The sequence below is a fragment of the Danio aesculapii genome, chromosome 23, assembly GCF_903798145.1.
Source record: "Danio aesculapii chromosome 23, fDanAes4.1, whole genome shotgun sequence".
NCBI lineage: Eukaryota > Metazoa > Chordata > Actinopteri > Cypriniformes > Danionidae > Danio > Danio aesculapii.
In genome coordinates this window covers 540,249-561,213 of record NC_079457.1, presented here as the reverse complement: position 1 = coordinate 561,213, position 20,965 = coordinate 540,249, and the positions used below count along the sequence as shown (strand labels likewise).

Sequence of the window (20,965 nt, the reverse complement as noted above, 5' to 3'; positions counted from 1 at the left end):
CAACAATATAAATGAACCTCATAAATGTTTGGAACCGATTGAGAGTGAGTAAATGGTCTTTAGTTTGGGTGAACTGTCTCTTTAAACTCTCCTGCTGTGATTGGTCTGTTCTGGAGGTGAGAGTTTGCGAATAGGAAATCTCTCTAGATACCTGAATCCGCTTGAGTGTGTCAGTAATGCAGCTCTTCTGGAGAACGGCTGTAAATCGTGTTCTTTCAGAGCTTTAACTGATGCGGACGCCAGATGCTCTCTGTGTGATATCTAAACATCTGGCAACTTGCTTACATCGGCAGTGCTGTTTTCCCAGAGGCGCTGCTGTGTGTGAGTGGGTTTGTGAGCTGTAAGAGTCCTGGGTTTATTATTACACTCATCCTTTATTGGTTTTAGATGCTGCATGATCTTTTTTCTTTTGGATTCAGGAGATGACCATTAAAAGCATCTTGAGATAACAAAATATAAATGCCTGTTTACTTCTTTATTCACCAAGTATTATTGTTAAAGTTTCATGCTGACTTTTTATGAAGTCCATGCTTATATGAAAGTGTTTTCTGTTCATTAATAAGGTCATGAAACTGGTGTTTAAAGTCATATTTATTTGTTTTATATTAATTATTTATTAGTAATAAAAAATACAATTTAATAAGCGTAAAAGCTGCTGTGCTAACCCCCCTTCAGAAATGATTTTATTATTGTCTACAGAACAATCCACTGTTGCCCAAAGACTAATTACCCTAGTTAAGCCTTTAAATGACACTAAGCTGAATACTAGTGTCTTGAAGAGTATCTAGTCTGATATTCATAGTTCATTTTTGTGTGAGCTTCCCCTTTATTAAAACGTTGGATCTGAATTGGTTCCAGTCTGCAATTTAACATCAACAATCTGAACATCGAAAATCTTCTGACGCAAAGCCAGAGTCTGAACATGAAATATCTTCAGTGAAAAGTAAAATAAATGTACAACACAACTGCAGTACCCTAATAACAGGTTTTCTAAAGTGCCAAGCTTTGGGTGTTAAAAAAATAAAATGTAGTAGACTAATTATTTGCCAACTCTGTTACTGTGATATTTCAGTGAATTTCTCATTCAATTTTTAAAAGCGATAAGATGAAAATGCATAAAATTGTGTTGAAGACACGCCATGTGGAAACGGGGTTGAGGTTAGCATCTGGAGCTAAAGATTATAATGCTGGAAAATGTCAACTCTGTTATCATCAACCCTGTTACTGTCCTCTCAATGTCATCTCCGTTATTTTTCAACAATGTTACTGACACCTCCATGTTATCTTCATTATATTCAACTCTGTTACTGTCATCTCCGTGTCATCTTTGTTACTGTCATCTCCGTTACTGTCATTTCTGTTACTGTCATCTCCATTACTATCATGTCCCTTACTGTGATCTCCGTTACTGTCATCTCCATTAACGTCATCCCAGTTATTTTTCAACAATGTTACTGACATCTCTGTCATCTTAGTTTTTTCAACTCCATTAACATCATCTCCGTTGACATAATCCTTATTATTTTTTAACTCCGTTACTGTCATCTCTGTTGACTTCTTCTCCATTAACGACATCCCAGTTACGGTCATCTCCGTTACTGTCAACTCCGCTATTTTCAACTCCATTACTGTCACCTTCATTATTTTCATCTCCAGAACTGTCATCTGTTATTTCCGACTCTGTTACTGTCATCTTCGTGTCATCTTCGTTATTTTTAACTCTGTTACTGTCATCCTCATTGCTATCAACACCGTTACTTTCATCTTCGTTATTTTCAGCTCTGTTACGTCAACTTTGTTACTGTCATCTCCATTATTATCATCTCGAATATTTTCAACTCTGTTACTTTCATCTCCATTACTGTCATCTTAATTATTTTCAACTTCGTTACTGTCATCTCCGTTAACATCATCCCTGTTATTTTTCAACTATGTTACTGTCATCTCCGTTAATGTCATCCCTGTTATTTTTCAACTATGTTACTGTCATCTCCGTTAACATCATCCCTGTTATTTTTCAACTATGTTACTGTCATCTCCGTTAACATCATCCCTGTTATTTTTCAACTATGTTACTGTCATCTCCGTTAACATCATCCCTGTTATTTTTCAACTATGTTACTGTCATCTCCGTTAACATCATCCCTGTTATTTTTCAACTCTGTTAATGTCATCTCCGTGTCATCTTCGTTATTTTCAACTCTGTTACTGTCATCTCCATTGACGTCATCTCCATTAATGTCATCCCCGTTATTTTTCAACAATGTTACTGGCTTCTCCGTGTCATCTTAGTTATTTTCAACTCCGTTACAGTCATCTCTGTTAACATCCTCTGTTAAAATCATCCCTTTTATTTTTCAAATCCGTTACTGTCATCTCCGTGTCATCTTCGTTATTTTCAACTCACTGTCATCTCCGTTACTGTCATCTCCATTAATGTCATCCCCGTTATTTTTCAACTGTTACTGACATCTGTCATCTTAGTTTTTTCAACTCCATTAACGTCATCTCCGTTGACATAATCCTTATTATTTTTTTAACTCTGTTACTGTCACTCATCTTCGTTATTTTGAACTCCGTTACTGTCATCTCTGTTAACTTCTCCGTTAACGACATCCCTCTCCGCTATTTTCAACTCAATTACTGTCACCTTCATTATTTTCATCTCCAGTACTGTCATCTCTGTTACTGTCATCTCCATTGCCATCAGCTCCGTTACTTTCATCTTCGTTATTTTCAGCTCCGTTACGTCAACTTTGTTACTGTCATCTCCATTATTGTCATCTCTGATATTTTCAACTCTGTTACTGTCAACTCTGCTACTTTCATCTCTGTTACTGTCAACTTAATTATTTTCAACTTCGTTACTGTCAATTCCGCTATTTTCAACTCCATTACTGTCACCTTCATTATTTTCATCTCCAGTACTGTCATCTGTTATTTTCGACTGTGTTACCGTCATCTCCGTGTCATCTTCGTTATTTTTAACTCCGTTACTGTCATCTCCGTTAATGTCATCCCCGTTATTTTTCAGCAATATTACTGACATCTTTGTCATCTTAGTTATTTTCAGCTCTGTTACCGTCATCTCAGTGAACGTCATCCCTTTTATTTTTCAACTCCGTTAATGTCATCTCTGTGTCATCTTCGTTATTTTCATGTTACTGTCATCTCCATCACTGTTATCTCTGTTACTGTCATCTCCATTATTTTCCAACTCCATTACTGTCATCTCGTTACTGTCATCTCCATTAACGTCATCTTAATTATTTTCAACTTCGTTACTGTCATCTCGGTTAGTCAACTCCACTATTTTCAACTCCGTTACTGTCACCTTCATTATTTTTATCTCCAGTACTGTCATCTCTGTTATTTCCGACTCTGTTACTTTCATCTTCGTTATTTTCAGCTCAGTTACGTCAACTTTGTTACTGTCATCTAATGGTTATTGTCGTCTTTGTTATTTTCAACTTCGTTTCTGTCAACTCTGTTTCTGTCATCTCCGTTATTTTTAATGAGGACATTCAGTGAATTTCACTTTTTAAACACTGTTTAATGCCTTTTCATCATATTATTGTGTTTCAAACATGAGAACTTGAGATTATCATCCAGATGTGCATCTGCAGTACAAAATGTCAACTCTGTTACGGTATAAAAAGTTTAACAGTAAGTTAAACCACACTTAGTAACATAATTAAATGTTCACTGTCACATTTCAGCATGCTTTAACATTATTAACAGACTCCGCTATTGTAAACTACACATGTCTTGTATATCTTTTAAATCTATGCTGAATGTTTTCTGCTTTTCCTCATTTTTTTCATGGTTCTATGTCTTTGATTTGCACTTGCTTTTTTATTCTTGGGTTTGTCCATTTCTGGGGAACAAAATCTGGCAGCGGATCCCTGAAAGAGACCAAACCCTGGATGCAGAGGTTGATTAAAGCGTGTGTGGAGTCTGTGCAGGAGGATCATGCGGTCTGAGACGCTGTAGAAACACAGAAAACCCACACGGGTGTCCAGATAAACCCCGATCCTGCGGGACGCTGGAACACTGACCTCTGTCTCCACGTTATCGTGCACCACTGCGTATCTGGATGTGGAGTATAGCAAGGTTACTACAGATTAGCATTTTAAATGAGTTTTTATTTAGATTCTATTTTTACATTTGATTTTATTTCGATACTCATTAAATTAGTTTTTATTTCAATACTGTGTTTACATTTGTTTTTATTTCAATACTATTTTTTTTATTAAAAAATATAAATACTATTTTTACATGTTTTTATTTCGATAATATTTTATTTGATATTATTTCGATTAGTTCAATTAATTTATTTCAATGCAATTATTTGCTACCTTAATTTTGATACTATTTTGATTTACATTGGTTATTATTTTGATGCTATTTTTGCATTTGTTTTTATTTTTATACTATTTTTATCTTTGTTTTTACAATACTTTTTTATTTAATACTATTTTTAAATGACTTTATTTCGATTCTATTGTTAAATTTTTATTGTTTCAAAACTGTTTTTACAATTTGTTTTATTTCGATACAATTCTTCGATTAGGTTTTATTTCGATACTGGTTTTACATTTGTCGTTTTTTTAAATAATATTTTATACATTTGTTTTTATATGTATACTCTTTTTAAATTTGTTTTTTTAAATGCTATTTTAACATGTGTTTATATTTCGATACTATTTTAACATTTGTTTTTAATTTTCAAAATTTGTTCATTTCGATAATTTTTTTATTTGATAGTATTTCGATTAGTTCAATTAATTTTATTTCAATGCTATTTTTGCATTTCTAATTTTGATAAATTTTTTAAACATTTGTTATTTCGATACTATTTTCACATTTGTTTTTATTTCTATACTCTTTTCAAATGAGTTTTTATTAAAATGCTATTTTTACATGACTTTTTATTTTGATACTGTTTTTACATGTTTCATTTTGATACAATTCTTCAATTAGTTTTTATTCAATGCTGTTTTTACATTTGTTGTTTTTTGTACTATTTTATAAATTTGTTTTTATTTCAATGTTTTTTTTTTTACATTTTTATTTCGATACTATTTTTATTTTCTATTTATTTCGATATTATTTTACAATTTGTTTTCATTTCACTATTTTTACATTTGTTTTATTTCAAAATTATTTTTACATTTGTTTTTGTTTTGATACTATATTAAATTTTGTTAATTACAATACTATTTTGCAATTACTTTTTATTTTGATACAATTAAAATTAGTCTGATTTCTATTATATTTTAATTAGTTTCTATTGCTATTTTTCAATGTTTTATTTTGATACTGATTTTGATTCACTTAAGTTTTTTTTTGTTTGTTTTTTAATCATTTTAAATTTGTTTGATTTCGAAATTATATTTTTACATTTGCTGTAAATTTCCTTTTACTTAGTTATTTTCATCAATGGTTTTGTTAGTATAGTTTTTATTTTGTGAACATTTCTATTTAGTTTAGATTACTGATTATATTTTAATTACATTACAACATTGATGTTGCATAAGGAACCAAATGCAATTGAAAAATGTCTGATTAACCTTTCACCAACTGTTTATCAGTGGCTGGATAACATCCGCTGTGCATATAGCTCATATAGTTTTAGATATTGTGTACTAAAATGACCTTTCAGAGCAGTCCAGACTCCAGGAGTGTGTGTTGTATCCAAACCCAGCGTCGTCCTGTTCTCCAGTACGGCCGATGTCTCTGTAGGACACTGCGATGTCCACGCCATACCGACCGCTCCACTCTGCCTCCCAGTAGCAGCGGCCAAACAGACGCTCTCGACTCAAAACCTGCGCCCACCACTGGAAGCGCTGTGGGTGCTCAGGGTACGGCTGGAGGTCCGGGCTGCACGCCACCGCACGGTTCTGATCTGATAAACGAAGGCTCCTGTGGGCGGTGTTTGGGTCCAGACTCAAGGGAACCAGAACTGAAGGAAGACAAGAAACAATGTTTGGTTTGAGCCATTGGTCTGTGCGGAGACAACAATAAAAATCATTATTGTGATTAATCGTGCAGCCCTACTGGACACCACTGTCTTAATTAATGAAGGATTGAAACTAAACAAGTACTATGACCATCTTTATTTATTTATTGAAACTTGAACAGAAACGTCTATAGAGGACTCACACTGTAGAAACTCATCCCTCGTCTTGGGTTCAACAGGCAGTAAGATCTTCTCTGTGATCACTACAGAAACATGAGGTTAGAGAATGGTTATTACTTTATTGAAGTATCGACAAATATCAAACCGCTGACTAAGAGTATCGACATATCGTATTGTATCATTTCAGGATGTCCAATTTACACCCCTAGTGTTTTGCAGACTACTGAAGTATCAACAAACATCATATCGCTGGCTTAGAGTATTGACATGTATTGTATCGTATCGTATTATATCGTTTTGTGATGAGACGTCCAGTTTACACCTTTAGTGTTTTGGTAGAATTTATCATAATAACATATCATTGGCTAAAAGTATCCACATATCATTTCATATCGTATTGTAATGTATCATGCTGTGTGGCAACATCCAATTAACACTGCTGGTGTTTTGCTGAATTTATTGACATCAACAAATATTGTATTGCTTGGCTAAGAGTATCAACGTGTTGTATTGTGATGAGATGTCCAATTTACACCCCTAATGTTTTGCTTAACTTAATGAAGTATTAACAAATACCGTATCGCTGTTCAGGTGTATCAACGTATTGTATTATATTGTATCATATTGTGAGGAGACGTCCAATTTACACCCATAGTGTTTTACAGAATTTACTGAAGTATCGGTAAATATCGTATTGCTTGGCAAAGAGTATCGGTAAATCATATTGTATTATATCGTATTGTATTGAGATGTACAATTTACACCCCTAGAGTTTTGCAGAATTTATTGAAGTATCGACAAATATCGTAACGCTTGGCAAAGAATATCGAAATATCGTATTGTATCATATTATCATAAATCGTATTGTGATGAGATGTCTAATTTACACCCCAAGAGTTTTGCAGACTTTATTGAAGTATTTACAAATATCGTATTGCTTGGCAAAAAATATCGAAATATCGTATTGTATTGTATCGTATTGTATTGTGATGAGCTGAGACATCCGATTCACAGCCCTAATCTTTGTCAGAATTTATTGAAGTATCGGTAAATATCATATTGCTTGGCTAAGAGTATCAACATATTACATTGTATCGTATCATATCATGTCATATTGTCATGTACAATATTATCAACAAATATTGTATTGCTTGGCTAAGAGTATCAACATATCGTGTTGTATTATATCGTATTGTGATGAGATGTCCAATTTACACCCCTAAAGTTTTGCAGGATTTATTGAAGTATCGACAAATCCATCAGTTTGTGCAGAGTTATGTGCATGAAATACTTGATGCTTTACCACTGGTAGAATATCTGATCACAATGGTTTATAGTTCGACTAGGAAATCAGTGTAATGAAACACTCTCATTCTCCTTGACTAAAATAGTTTTTTAGTAAGGCATCAACTTATTTAGATTTTGCTCATCATTTTTTTACCTGCTGAGGAAATGCTGCTGATTTCCCGTCTCCAGACATCCTGTATTTGTGCAGTTAATGAGGAGAGGGACTTGATCATTTCCCCAAAAGAGAACTGTGGGTTAGCGGTCAGGCTGGGCACGTCAGTGCTCTGAGAAACAGGACAGAAGAAAATAAATGTGCTACTACAACAGATGAGCATTAGCCATTCCAGAGCCTCTTTTATCCAAAGCATCTTTTGCACAGATCAACCAAGCAGCCCAGTCTTTATTAGCTGAAAGGTGATTCTGTTAGTAATTTGAATTATTGCATTGCTCTCTGGAATACTTGATTCTGATTGGTTAGTCAAGGCATTCAAAGGTATAATATTCCCAGATAACAACCGCTAAATAGTACAGACTAATCCAGATACTTTGAATCATTTTGTCTGCCAGTGAATACGTTCACATCCATATTTACATGCTTGTCTTTTTATGCTGCAGTTTTTATCTGTTTGTCTCCATCTAGTGTCTGAATAATGCTCAGGTTAGTGTATACTCCATCAGCTGTTTTAGTCTGTCTCCATCTAGTGTCTGAATAATGCTCAGGTTAGTGTATACTCCATCAGCTGTTTTAGTCTGTCTGTCTCCATCTAGTGTCTGAATAATGCACAGGTTAGTGTATACTCCATCAGCTGTTTTAGTCTGTTTGTCTCCATCTAGTGTCTGAATAATGCTCAGGTTAGTGTATACTCCATCAGCTGTTTTAGTCTGTCTGTCTCCATCTAGTGTCTGAATAATGCTCAGGTTAGTGTATACTCCATCAGCTGTTTTAGTCTGTCTCCATCTAGTGTCTGAATAATGCGCAGGTTAGTGTATACTCCATCAGCTGTTTTAGTCTGTCTCCATCTAGTGTCTGAATAATGCACAGGTTAGTGTATACTCCATCAGCTGTTTTAGTCTGTTTGTCTCCATCTAGTGTCTGAATAATGCGCAGGTTAGTGTATACTCCATCAGCTGTTTTAGTCTGTCTCCATCTAGTGTCTGAATAATGCTCAGGTTAGTGTATACTCCATCAGCTGTTTTAGTCTGTTTGTCTCCATCTAGTGTCTGAATAATGCTCAGGTTAGTGTATACTCCATCAGCTGTTTTAGTCTGTCTCCATCTAGTGTCTGAATAATGCACAGGTTAGTGTATACTCCATCAGCTGTTTTAGTCTGTCTCCATCTAGTGTCTGAATAATGCACAGGTTAGTGTATACTCCATCAGCTGTTTTAGTCTGTCTCCATCTAGTGTCTGAATAATGCACAGGTTAGTGTATACTCCATCAGCTGTTTTAGTCTGTCTCCATCTAGTGTCTGAATAATGCTCAGGTTAGTGTATACTCCATCAGCTGTTTTAGTCTGTCTCCATCTAGTGTCTGAATAATGCTCAGGTTAGTGTATACTCCATCAGCTGTTTTAGTCTGTCTCCATCTAGTGTCTGAATAATGCGCAGGTTAGTGTATACTCCATCAGCTGTTTTAGTCTGTCTCCATCTAGTGTCTGAATAATGCTCAGGTTAGTGTATACTCCATCAGCTGTTTTAGTCTGTCTCCATCTAGTGTCTGAATAATGCGCAGGTTAGTGTATACTCCATCAGCTGTTTTAGTCTGTCTCCATCTAGTGTCTGAATAATGCTCAGGTTAGTGTATACTCCATCAGCTGTTTTAGTCTGTCTCCATCTAGTGTCTGAATAATGCGCAGGTTAGTGTATACTCCATCAGCTGTTTTAGTCTGTCTCCATCTAGTGTCTGAATAATCCGCAGGTTAGTGTATACTCCATCAGCTGTTTTAAGTTAAGATGATTCTTAGGGCCCACACATTTTGGGGGCCCCCAGAGATGACCCTCTTGACTTTCGTCTGCAACACGCTAATTCCAGTATTCCAGACAGAAGTGTAATATCTCGAGCCTGTTGTCACCTGTAGTAAGTGTAAGTGATCTTCAGTTGAAAGCTGCTCCAGTTCAGAGTGTTTTCTCTTCAGTTTGTGGATCTCCTGGTCCAGTTGTTCCAGATGTTCCTGAATTCTGTCCATCTCCACGCTCATCTGAGTCTGGAGCAGATTCATCATCTCTGTGTGGCTTCTGCGTATGAAGCTGAGCATATCGGTGAAGATCCTGTCGCCTTCTTCCTCTGTGGCTTTAGTCAGGTTCTGTGTGGGGAAATGCAGACAGATTTACATGAGGACCAATGGGAACCAATTGAAGGATAGTTTCTGAATTGTCACATGATTCTGCTCACTTTGGGAATAACAAAAATTTAGTCCATAACATCTTACAGAGACTAAAACAAATCTAAAAATAATCATTCTCTGTCATTTGAAGTGATATATTGTCTATTTCATGCACTGTATTACTGAATATCCGCGTATAGCTTGTTCGCAATAACCAAGAAAAACAAGTTAAAGGTGCAGTATGTAGCACTGACTAGTGGTTGAACTCGGTATTGCAGTCCAAATTCAAAATATTGGAGAGGGGTTTTTTAACCTGGTTGCCAGATTGATGGCACAAACAGGAGCAGAGCATGCCTGAAGATCCTGCTCATGCTGCAGTTACTCTAGAGTTTGAGTATGCGAAATTCTGTCGTACAGCGCTGTGAAAAGGGCAGAATTAAACAAAATGATTAGACATAGAAAAATACGAGCGATTGGTCCATGTTTTAAATATGTCCAGAGAGGTCATGTTTTGATCTTCGATTGGTCTCACGCTGTCACGTGAGGCAATTGTAAGTTCACCAAGCTTGAATTTTGCAATGCAGCGAACTGCGAAACCTCTCACACAAGCTTGTGTTTCCACTCTGACGCATTCGCTTGCGTATGAGTAGCAGTCTATGTGGGCAAAAAGTGCAGTGTGACCGCAGCTTTACACTGTGAGATGCTCAGTTAATGTTTTAACTTTGTGATATTTATATCATTTGCCAATTAAAAACCCTCTCATGTATAATTTATAACTGTGAACATGTGTCTAATTTCTGCATCTGCTTCTGTCCTCCAGAGGTGCATTTTCAGCTGAGTCTGAATTCAATACACTGTTTTACACTATCTGGCATCCCAGGCTGTACAAATATAATTGGTTAAAATGGCAGTGGGCGGAGTTACAGAGACTAGCTCAAAGACAGCGTTGATTCATTTTCCTTCGGCTTAGTCTCTGTTTCAGAGGTCGCCACAGCGGAATGACCCGCCAACTATTCCAGCAAATGTTTTACGTAGCAGATGCTCTTCCAGCTGCAACCCAGTACTGCACCCAACCGACTTCAGCATTGTTTATCAGATGAGCATGTATGTTCACTTAGCGCGTATCTGAAATATCTGGGATGTTTATACTTTAGAATAATCAGTAACATGCATACGACACCCTTAGCTGTAGGTTCTGTAAATTCTTGAGCCTTCATCAATCAGAAAGAGCTTTATTTTCCAGGTATGTTTACACTTATGAGCAGTTTGTTTTTAAGACAGAAGATTTCAGCTAATTGATTAGACATTATCCACTCACCCTGAGGTTTCCTGCAGCTTTCCGCATTTCCTTCAGCTCTGTCTCTCTATCCCTGATCATCTGCTTGGACTTTTGCAGCTGGCTCTGGGAATTATTGGACAATATCACCAAGGCTGCAGGTGCATCCCAAATCGCACACATATACAGTATTCTACTGCATTTAATAGTATAAACAGTCACTTTATATACTAATATATAACTGTTGAATTATTAGAAAATAATGCTCAGTTTAAGTGGAATAATTGACAATATAGTACATCATATAAGTGGAATAATGCACTCTGTGTCACTGAATTATTAGAAAATAACATATAGTAGGCCATTGAATTATTAGAATATTATGTGCACAATAATTTATGACAGACTGTTCAATTATTAGAAAATAATGCACAGTTTAAGTAGTATAAGCAGAATAACTGATGACAGACTGTTGCATTATATGAAATAAGGCATAATATGGAATAATGCACTTCGAGCTGTTCAGTTATTAGACAATAATGCACAGTATAATTAGTATAAGCAGAATAATCGATGAGAGACTGTTGTATTATTAGAAAATAATGCATAGTAGAAGTAGTATAAGTGAAATAATTGATGAAAGTGTTGAATTTAGGACATAATACACAATATAAGTAGTATAAACTGAATAATGCACACTGTGTCATTGAATTATTACATAATAATGCACAGTATAAGTGGAGTAATTGATGACGGAGTGTTGAATTATTAGACATTGATGCACAGTTTAAGTAGTATATGCAGAATAATTGATGAAAGTGTTGAATTGTTAGAAAATAATGCACAATATAAGTTGTACAAACTGAATAATGCACTGTGTGTCATTGAATTATTACATAATAATGCCCAGTATAAGAGGAATAATTGATGACAGTGTTGAAATATTAGAAATTAATACAGTTTAAGTAGTGTATAAGTAGAATAATTGATGACAGACTGTTGCATTATATGAAATAAGGCGAAATAAGACATGGTATAAGTGGAATAATGCACTTCAAGCCATTCAATTATTAGACAATAATGCACAGTATAATTAGTATTAGAATAATTTATTACAGACTGTTAAATTATTAAAAGAATGCAAAATATTAGTAGTATAAGTGGAATAATTGATGACAGACTGTTAAATTATTAGAAAATAATGCACAATATAAGTAATATAAGTGGAATAATAGATGACACTGTGGAATTATTTGACATATTGTGCAGTAGATGTAGTATAAGTGGAATATTGCACTCCATGCCATTGAATTATTAAGTGTGTTATACCTGCTTCTGTTTCATACCTGTTTCTCTGTTCTCTCCTGCGCAGTGGTGTTGTGTCCTCCATAAACCTCCGGCAGGTTCTGATGCTCCCTGCACGTCTCCCCCTGCAGGCGTCCACTGGAGTGCACTAGTAAGTGTGCATTTGCAGCGTGCGTCCTCAGGTGAGTTTCACAGTAAACATCCTTCACATCTGCACCTCCAGACTCCAGCACTGTGCTCTCCAGCTGCTCCGAAACAGAGGACACATGAGGATCTGCAGGACAGCTGCTTTCACTCAGGTCCTGTAGGTCTGCAGCAGAGGCCACAGACTCTTCCATGTCTGGAGGACACGTGCTTTCACTCAGGTCCTGTTGGTCTGCAGTAGAAGCCTCAGACACATTAAGATCTTGAGAAAAGGTGGTTTCACTAGGGTCCTGTAGGTCTGCAGTAGAGGCCACAGACTCATTCACATCTGGAGGAGAGCTGCTTTCACTCAGGTCCTGTAGATAAACAGAGCGCACGTGTGGATCCTGCTCATCTGCCATTTGCTCAGCGTTAAAGAGACGAGACAAACACTTTAGTTTCGATTTCTGCTTTTCCTTGTGTGTGTGTGTGTGTGTGTGTGTGTGTGTGTGTGTGTGTGTGTGTGTGTGTGTGTGTGTGTGTGTGTGTGTGTGTGTGGGTGGAGCTCTCTACTGTGTGTGTGATCTAGATAAAGAGAGGCTAAAGTGAAACTTAAGTGCAAATAGGCAGATGGTTGCTTAAAGTGACAGTGCACCCAAAAATAAAAACTGTCAACATTAACATAACATCAAACCTGTTTTACTGTCTTTATCTTGTTCTGAACACTTAAGAAGATGTATTTATATATATATATATATATATATATATATATATATATATATATATATATATATATATATATATATATATATATATTTGTGTGTGTATATATATATGTGTATATATATGTATATATATATATATTTTTTTTTAATGTATATTCTTTATTTAAGAAAATATTTAATATACATGCAACAAAACAAACATTACAGTTTCCTTCTTTCTGTTTGTGTTATAACAACCCAACCGCCGAGACCTGAACATTGCAAGGCAGCTTGAAATAAATACAATAATTGCATTGTCTAAAGTTATGAGGCAGAAGTCTAAAGGCATTTTGTGACATAACAGTGATGGTGATGATTTAAAAAAGGATTTGTAATTGAAATAATGCTGAAAAAAGCAATTATGTTTCCATCCTGCTATTTTTATGTGCATTTTGGAAAATTGCACAGAAAATGATTGATGCTAACAGCAAGATGTGCATACATACATATAAAAAAATGTGCATCATAAATCTGTTTTTTTATTAGTAAAAAAATTAAAACAATTTTAAAAATAGTATCAAAAAATACTTTTTTTAACAAAAAAATTTAAAAAAAAATGTGTTAAAAACAGTATACAAATAGTGTTATTAAACTATCGAAACAAAAAATAAAAAATATATTTAAAAAATATATATATGTATATATATATGTATGTATATATATTACTATATATACTATATATATACTAAATTAAAAATGCATCAAAATAACAAATGTAAAAATAGCATCGAAATTAAAACAAATGTAAAAATTGTATCAAAAAAGTAAAAAAATAGTATTGATGTAAAAATAGTATCAAAATTAAACAAATGTAAACACAGTATCGAAATAAAAACTAATAAAAAATAGTATTCTATTAAAAACTAATTGAAGAACAGCATCGAAATAAAACAATTTTAAATTAGTATCAACATAAAAACGAGTAATAAAATAGTATCGAAATAAAAACTAAATTAAAAAGAGTTTTAAAATAAAACTAAATATAATAAAAGCATCAAAATAACAAATGTAAAAATGGTATCGGAATTTTTTTTAAAAACAGTATTGATGTAACAATAACATTGAAATAAAACAAACATAAATAGTATCAAAAATTATTTAATAATAGTATAGAAATAACAACAAATGTAAAAATAGAATCTAAATAATAAATATAAAAATACCATTGTAATAAATTTAAAATAGCATCGAAAGAAAACAAATGTAAAAATAGTATCGAAATAACAAATTAACAATAGAATCTAAATAAAAATTAATAAAAAATAATAATATCAAACAAAAAATTCAAATAACAAATGTAAAAATGGCATCAAAAATAGTTTAAAAATAGTATTGATGTAAAAATAGTATTGAAATAGCAACAAATGTAAAAGTAGTACCGAAATAAAAGTAATTTAAAAATAGTATCAAATAAAAAAGTATCGAAATAGCAAATGTAAAAACAGTGTTGAAAAGAATAGATTAAAAATAGGATAGATGTAAAAATAGTATCGAAATAAACAAATTTATAAAATATTATCAAAAAAACAACAAATGTAAAAATAGTATCAAAATAAAAACTAATTAAAGAAATGAATCGAAATAAAACAAATGTAAAAAATAGAATCTAAATAACAAATTAGCAATAGAATCGAAATAGAAAAGTAATTTTAAAAATAGCATCAAATAAAAAAATATGGAAATAACAAATGTAAAAATAGTTTTAAAATTAAAACTGCAAAAAGCATTGATCTAAAATTAATTGAACTAATAGAAATAGTATCAAATAAAGAATTATCGAAATAATAGCATTTTAAAAATAGTATTTAGATAAAAACAAATTTAAAGAGTATTGAAATTAAAACAAATGTAAAAATAGTATCGGATTTTTTTTAAAAACAGTATTGGTGTAACAATAACATCGAAATAAAACAAACATAAATAGTATCAAAAATTATTTAATAATAGTATAGAAATAACAACAAATGTAAAAATAGAATCTAAATAATAAATATAAAAATACCATTGTAATAAATTTAAAATAGCATCGAAAAAACAACAAATGTAAAAATAGTATAAAAAGAATAATATTGAAAGAAAACAAATGTAAAAATAGTATTAAAATTAAAACTGCAAAAAGCATTGATCTAAAATTAATTGAACTAATAGAAATAGTATCAAATTAAAGAATTATCGAAATAAACGAATTTTAAAAATAGCATAAAAAACAAATGTAAAAATAGTATTTAGATAAAAAACAAATTTAAAGAGTATTGAAATAAAAACACATGTAAAAATAGTATATGATTGAGCTTATGACAGTTGATGATCAGATATAAATGTGTTTCAGGCACTTTGCATTATTGGTGTTTTAGGTGATCTGTCTCTTTAACAGAACTCTACTGTGTGTGTGTGTTTAGTCAAATAATTCTAGAATAACCTGCTAGTCTATATAATTTACTACAGAAAAGCGAGTCTACTGTTGTTTTTCCAATCTCTTTTACAGTTTAAGGCATTATTATGTATTTGCATACCCTGAGAGCATCTTAAAGGGTCAGTTCACCCAGAAATGAACATTTACTCACTATTTATTCTCCCTACAGTTGTTTTAAACCTATTTCAGTTTCTTTCTTCTCTTAAACACAAAAGAAGATGTTTTGAAGAATGCTGGAAACCATTGACTGCCATTGTGGGGAAAACAAATACTGTGGATGTGATTGGCTACAGGTTTTGAACATTCTTCTTTTGTGTTTCTACAATTGAAGAGTGAGTAAATGATCATTTTTGAGTGAACTGTCCCTTTAAACTGATGTTCGCCTGCTGTGTGCACGCATATGTGTGTGTGTGGGTGCGTGCGCGTGCATGTGTGTGTTTTTGTGTGTGTGCGTGTGTGTGTGTTGATAAGGTTTATATATGCGGGCAGAGTCCAGGTGCCGTGCAATTGTCAAACACGCACAAGGTTGTATAACTTGTTAAAAGGGACGATAATACAGCAGGAAGACACACAATGTGCAATTAGTGCCGTTTCATAATCTAATTTCTTTTGTTTCATAATTGTATTTCCTGTGTTATGAAAGGGTGAGATTTATTCATTTAATCAATTACTTTTATTATTCATAGTATTATTATTATTCATATTATTCATATTCATATTGTTATTATTATTATTATTATTTTAATACAATGTTTTAATATTTTTGTTTAATACAAAAAAAATACAATGCAAAAGAAAAATACAAGTGGAATTATTTTAACCTTTTTAACATCTGTATTAGGGCATCACGGTGGCTCAGTGGTTAGCACTGTGACCTCACAGCAAGAAGGTTTGAGTCCCGGCTGGGTCAGTTGGTGTTTCTGTGTGGAGTTTGCATGTTCTCCCCGTGTTGGTGTGGGTTTCCTCCGGGTGCTCCGGTTTCCCCCACAGTCCAAACACATGCGCTATAGGGGAACTGATCAACTAAACTGGCCATAGTATATGAGTGTGTGTGAATGAGTGTGTATGGGTGTTTCCCAGTACTGAATTGCAGCTGGGAGGGCATCCGCTGTGTAAAACATATGCTGGAATAGTTGGCGATTCATTGCGCTGTGGTGACCCCTGATGAATAAAGAGACTAATCTGAAGAAAATTAATATCTGCATCAATAGTTTCAGTGATGCTAATGAGTGATAAATGTTCTCCAAATAGTGCGTTTATGCTTACATGTAGACTTTAGAAATGCTGATCTGAGTTTATTGGCATTATTATGAAAAAAACAACAACATTATATATATATATATATATATATATATATATATATTTATTTATATAGACACAGAGTTAAAGTCAAAATTATTCGCCCTCGTGTTATTTTATATACAAAGTCAGAATTATTAGCCCCCCTTTCAATTTTGTTTTCTTTTTTAAATATTTCCCAGATGATGTTTCTCAGATTGAGGAGTTTCTCTCAGTATTTCCTCTAATATTTGTTCTTCTGGAGAAAGTCTTATTTGTTTTATTTCAGCTAGAATAAAAGCAGTTTTTAATTTTTTAAACCACCCTTTTAAGGTCAGTATTATTAGCCCGTTTAAGCTGTATTTTTTCGATAGTCACTGAAAAAAGTGTTGTCTGCAAAACTGTTGCAAACTGTTTATTTGTGTTGAATTTAAACAAATTAAATTTAATAATGTTCAACTTAATTTGTTTGTTTAAATTCAGCCCAAATAAATTGTTTACAACCACTCAACGTAAAAAATGAGTAAATCCAAGGAATTAGCTTTGAATAATTTTTTTCAGTGAGAATAAACCACTGTTATACAATGACTTGCCTAATTACCCTAACTTTACCCTAAATACCCTAGTGAAGCCTTTAAATGTGACTTTAAGCTGAATACTAGTGTCTTGAAGAATATCTAGTCTAATATTATTTACTGTCATCATGGTGAAGAGAAAATAAATCGGTTATTAGAGATGAGTTATTAACACTATTATGATTAGAAATGTGCTGAAATCTGCTCTGATAAACAGAAATTGAGGAAAAACATAAACAGGGGGGCTAATAATTCTGACCTCAACTCTACATTTAGTTTTAGTTTTATTTTTTTATTTTAAGTGTTTTTAAACGTTGCGTGAGAAATGTATAATATAAGCAGAAGAAAATAAATGTGTGTGTGTGTGTGTGTGTGTGTGTGTGTGTGTGTGTGTGTGTGTGTGTGTGTGTAAGGGAAATGCGTAACTGGTCACTATTTCCTAAACATTGTACCCACATAAACATTTTCACTTCACTTTTTAAAATCTATTTTTAATCAAACCTTATAGTTTAGCAAGTCACACGTTCATTTTTACCCCGTGAACATGTTATTTACATTTAAAGCGAACAAATAATAAATCTGACCTTCAGATATCTTCAGTAAATTTATCTGTAAAGAAAATAAAGTTAACAAAATAAATAATTACACACAGTTTATCTAAATAACCCTGATAAACTGCCTGCATAGACTCTGTAAAACATTATATAGTCAATTAGTCCTGACAGCATATGTTTTTAGGTCATTGCAACTTATTAAACTAAGTTAATCATGTTCTAACTTAATTTTACAAGTTACACAAGCTGTTTTAAGTCAGATTAACATAAAATAATTCAATAGACTTTGATTCAATTCATTAATTTGATTCAGCTTAATTTAAGGCTGATTTCCTTTACATTGTTGGCTAGTTTTCAACTTTTATCAGTATTATCCATATTCAATCGTTATTCATTTAATAAGCCAATTATAATGTCAATAATAAACGAATATTTCAGTATTCTTCGTTAAATTCAAGAAGATATTTTGATATCTTCATACTGGTGTTGCACTGATGGTACCTCATGATATTTAGCTTCACACCACAGTCACGAGTGTATTCGGGATATTTAAAATACACTCTTGTATATGCTGATTAATGTGTGTGTATAAACGCTGATAGAGCACAGTGTCTGTAAAGTCATTTCTAAGCTCGTAACACGTGTGACGCGCCTCGTGCTTTTACGAAACTCGTTCCTGTCAGCCGGGAGCGCGCGCGCGCGTTCACACTCCTATAAAAGACAACGGCGCGCTCTAGGGATCCGCGCTTCCTCAGGTGAGTGGAAATACAGCTTTATCAATCCTCTCCTCAAATCTGTCTCTAATAACCGATTCATTATTTTAATAACGCTCTTCTGATCATAAACTCGATGCATCTTGATTTCTGATGTTCGCCGCGAAACACTGATGGCTGCTGGAGGGAAATGTAAACAAAAGTTTTACTTAGAAATGAATAAACATGATGTGAGTGAGCTAGTTTATTATTATTAAATAGAAAGCTTACGGTGTTTAGCAGAAGTTAGCACACTTATCTTCAATATTCTATTGCAGGTAGAACTAAAAATACCCGTTTCTGATTTTGTGAAATACGTAAAACCATGTGAAAGTGATTTCTTACGAGTTTCTGCTCACTCATATCTATTTAAATGTTTTGTCAATAATATTTGTGAACAGTTTGTATGCTAATGTTTTTAATGCAGTATAAACCACTTGCTAATTTGAATTAACGCCACTGGAAGAGCTGCTTCCTAACATTGAGACAACTTTGCCAGAACATTATTATCCTTCATTAGCTAATATAAAGATCGATCATCTGTTGATGAGGAAGAGTGATTAATCAGAGTCAAACTTCAGTCATTTTATTTAATTGTTGATTTCTATTGCTTGGAAAGTTACTTTTATAAGTAAATATGTAAAGTAAATGGCGGATTTGTTGGTCACTTTTAATAAGAGAGTGTCTTACAGTATTTTAAAGCGTTATTGTATATCCTATAACAGATATAAAGTCAGAAAACATTGTTTCAGAATATGCATTTAATATTGCTTCATTTAGCAGTGATTTCCATATGCTTCAAATAACTTCAGAGCTTAAACGAACACTGCATTAAAAAAAGACTTATTTTACAGCTCTTCCAGAGTTAAACAATAGATTTTTACCAATATGTTTCATGGCAGCACGGGGGCTCAGTGGTTAGCACTGTGGCCTTACAGCAAGAAGGTCGCTGGTTTGAGTCCCGGCTGGGTTAGTTGGCATTTCTGTGTGGAGTTTGCATGTTCCTCCGTGTGAACTAAATTAGTGTATGAGTGTGTATGGGTGTTTTCTAGAACTGGGTTGGAGCTGGACGGGCATCCGCTGCGTAAAGCATATGCTGGAATAAAAAAAAAAAAAAAAAAATTTCTACTAATGTTTTGCTTCTTAGACTTTTACACACCTGAAACTTGTCTATAGCACTTGTTCACTGCTGCTCTTATAGTTGTGTAAATTGCTTCCTTGTCCTCATTTGTAAGTCGCTTTGGATAAAAGCGTCTGCTAAATGACTAAATGTAAATGGAATAGTTGGCGGTTCATTCCGCTGTGGTGACCCCTGATGAATAAAGGGGCTAAGCCGAAGGAAAATGAATGAGTGAATATTAGAATCATTTAGCAGTGATTTCGATGTGGTTCATCTGAATCAAGTCATGGCTAAAATGAACATTTACAGCTTTTTTATTGCAATTCTTTATATATTTTACAGCTCTTCTATTGTTAAACAGTTGAGTTTTATTGTTTTTTCATCCATTCAGCCAAACTGCGGGTCTAGTGGGACCACTGTTAGCCTAGCTTAGCATAAATCATTGAATCAGATTAGACCATTAGCATCTCACTCTTTATATTTCAATAGTTTTGACTAGCTGTTAGTGTTTTATTGTTTATTAGTTGAAAAAATCTTATTCCAACTATATCGTTTCTCTAAGTCTTTATTTTTAAAGCTGTGTTCTGAACTGTGCTGTTGTTATATGCTCAGAAAGATTTTTACCACTCTGTCTTTATCTTTATTGTTATCATGCTTGGTGTGAACGGGTCTTTGGTCATTGTACGCAGCAAACACAGGCACTTACTCCTGATGTCTCTCTAAAAAATTACATTTTATGATGTTTTCATTAAATGGAAAAAGTTACTTGAAAAAGCTACTGACTTGATTTTACAATTAAAATACTAATTATTCCTGGTAAGATTATTTTCAGCACATTTTTAGTTAACATAACTAATTTCTTATAACAAATTTTTTGTCTTTGCCATGATGACAGTACATAATATTTTATTAGATACTTTGCAAGATGCAAGTATTCAGCTTAAATGGTTAATTAGGTTAATTAGGCAAGTCATTAGACAACAGTTAGTTTCAGCTGGGTCTCACAATGAACCGTAACATTTTTATATGTTGTCAGAAAAGTTTGCAAATTG

At 33.4% G+C, this 20,965-nt stretch overlaps 1 protein-coding gene across 1 annotated transcript; it reads right to left on the bottom strand.

Annotated features, from left to right (window-relative positions):
• Nucleotides 1-3,607: 3,607 nt before the first annotated feature.
• On the bottom strand, nucleotides 3,608-12,896 carry ftr92 (finTRIM family, member 92). The gene is made up of 7 exons (XM_056449061.1): nucleotides 12,376-12,896; nucleotides 11,072-11,155; nucleotides 9,502-9,732; nucleotides 7,584-7,713; nucleotides 6,166-6,225; nucleotides 5,659-5,965; nucleotides 3,608-4,092 (listed from the first exon to the last, which is right to left on the bottom strand). Exons 1-7 carry the CDS (start codon nucleotides 12,877-12,879, stop codon nucleotides 3,786-3,788), a joined length of 1,623 nt encoding a protein of 540 aa, XP_056305036.1. The 5' UTR covers nucleotides 12,880-12,896; the 3' UTR covers nucleotides 3,608-3,785.
• Between the last annotated feature and the right edge of the window lie 8,069 nt (nucleotides 12,897-20,965).

Coding starts and splice junctions, on each gene's coding strand:
- ftr92 (XM_056449061.1), bottom strand. CDS start 12,879: ATGGCAGATGAGCAGGATCCACACGTGCGCTCTGTTTATCTACAGGAC. Junction 9,733..11,071: donor AAGCTGCAGGAAACCTCAGG/GTGAGTGGATAA, acceptor TTCCCCACACAG/AACCTGACTAAAGCCACAGA. Junction 4,093..5,658: donor AGTCTGGACTGCTCTGAAAG/GTCATTTTAGTA, acceptor CTCCACATCCAG/ATACGCAGTGGTGCACGATA.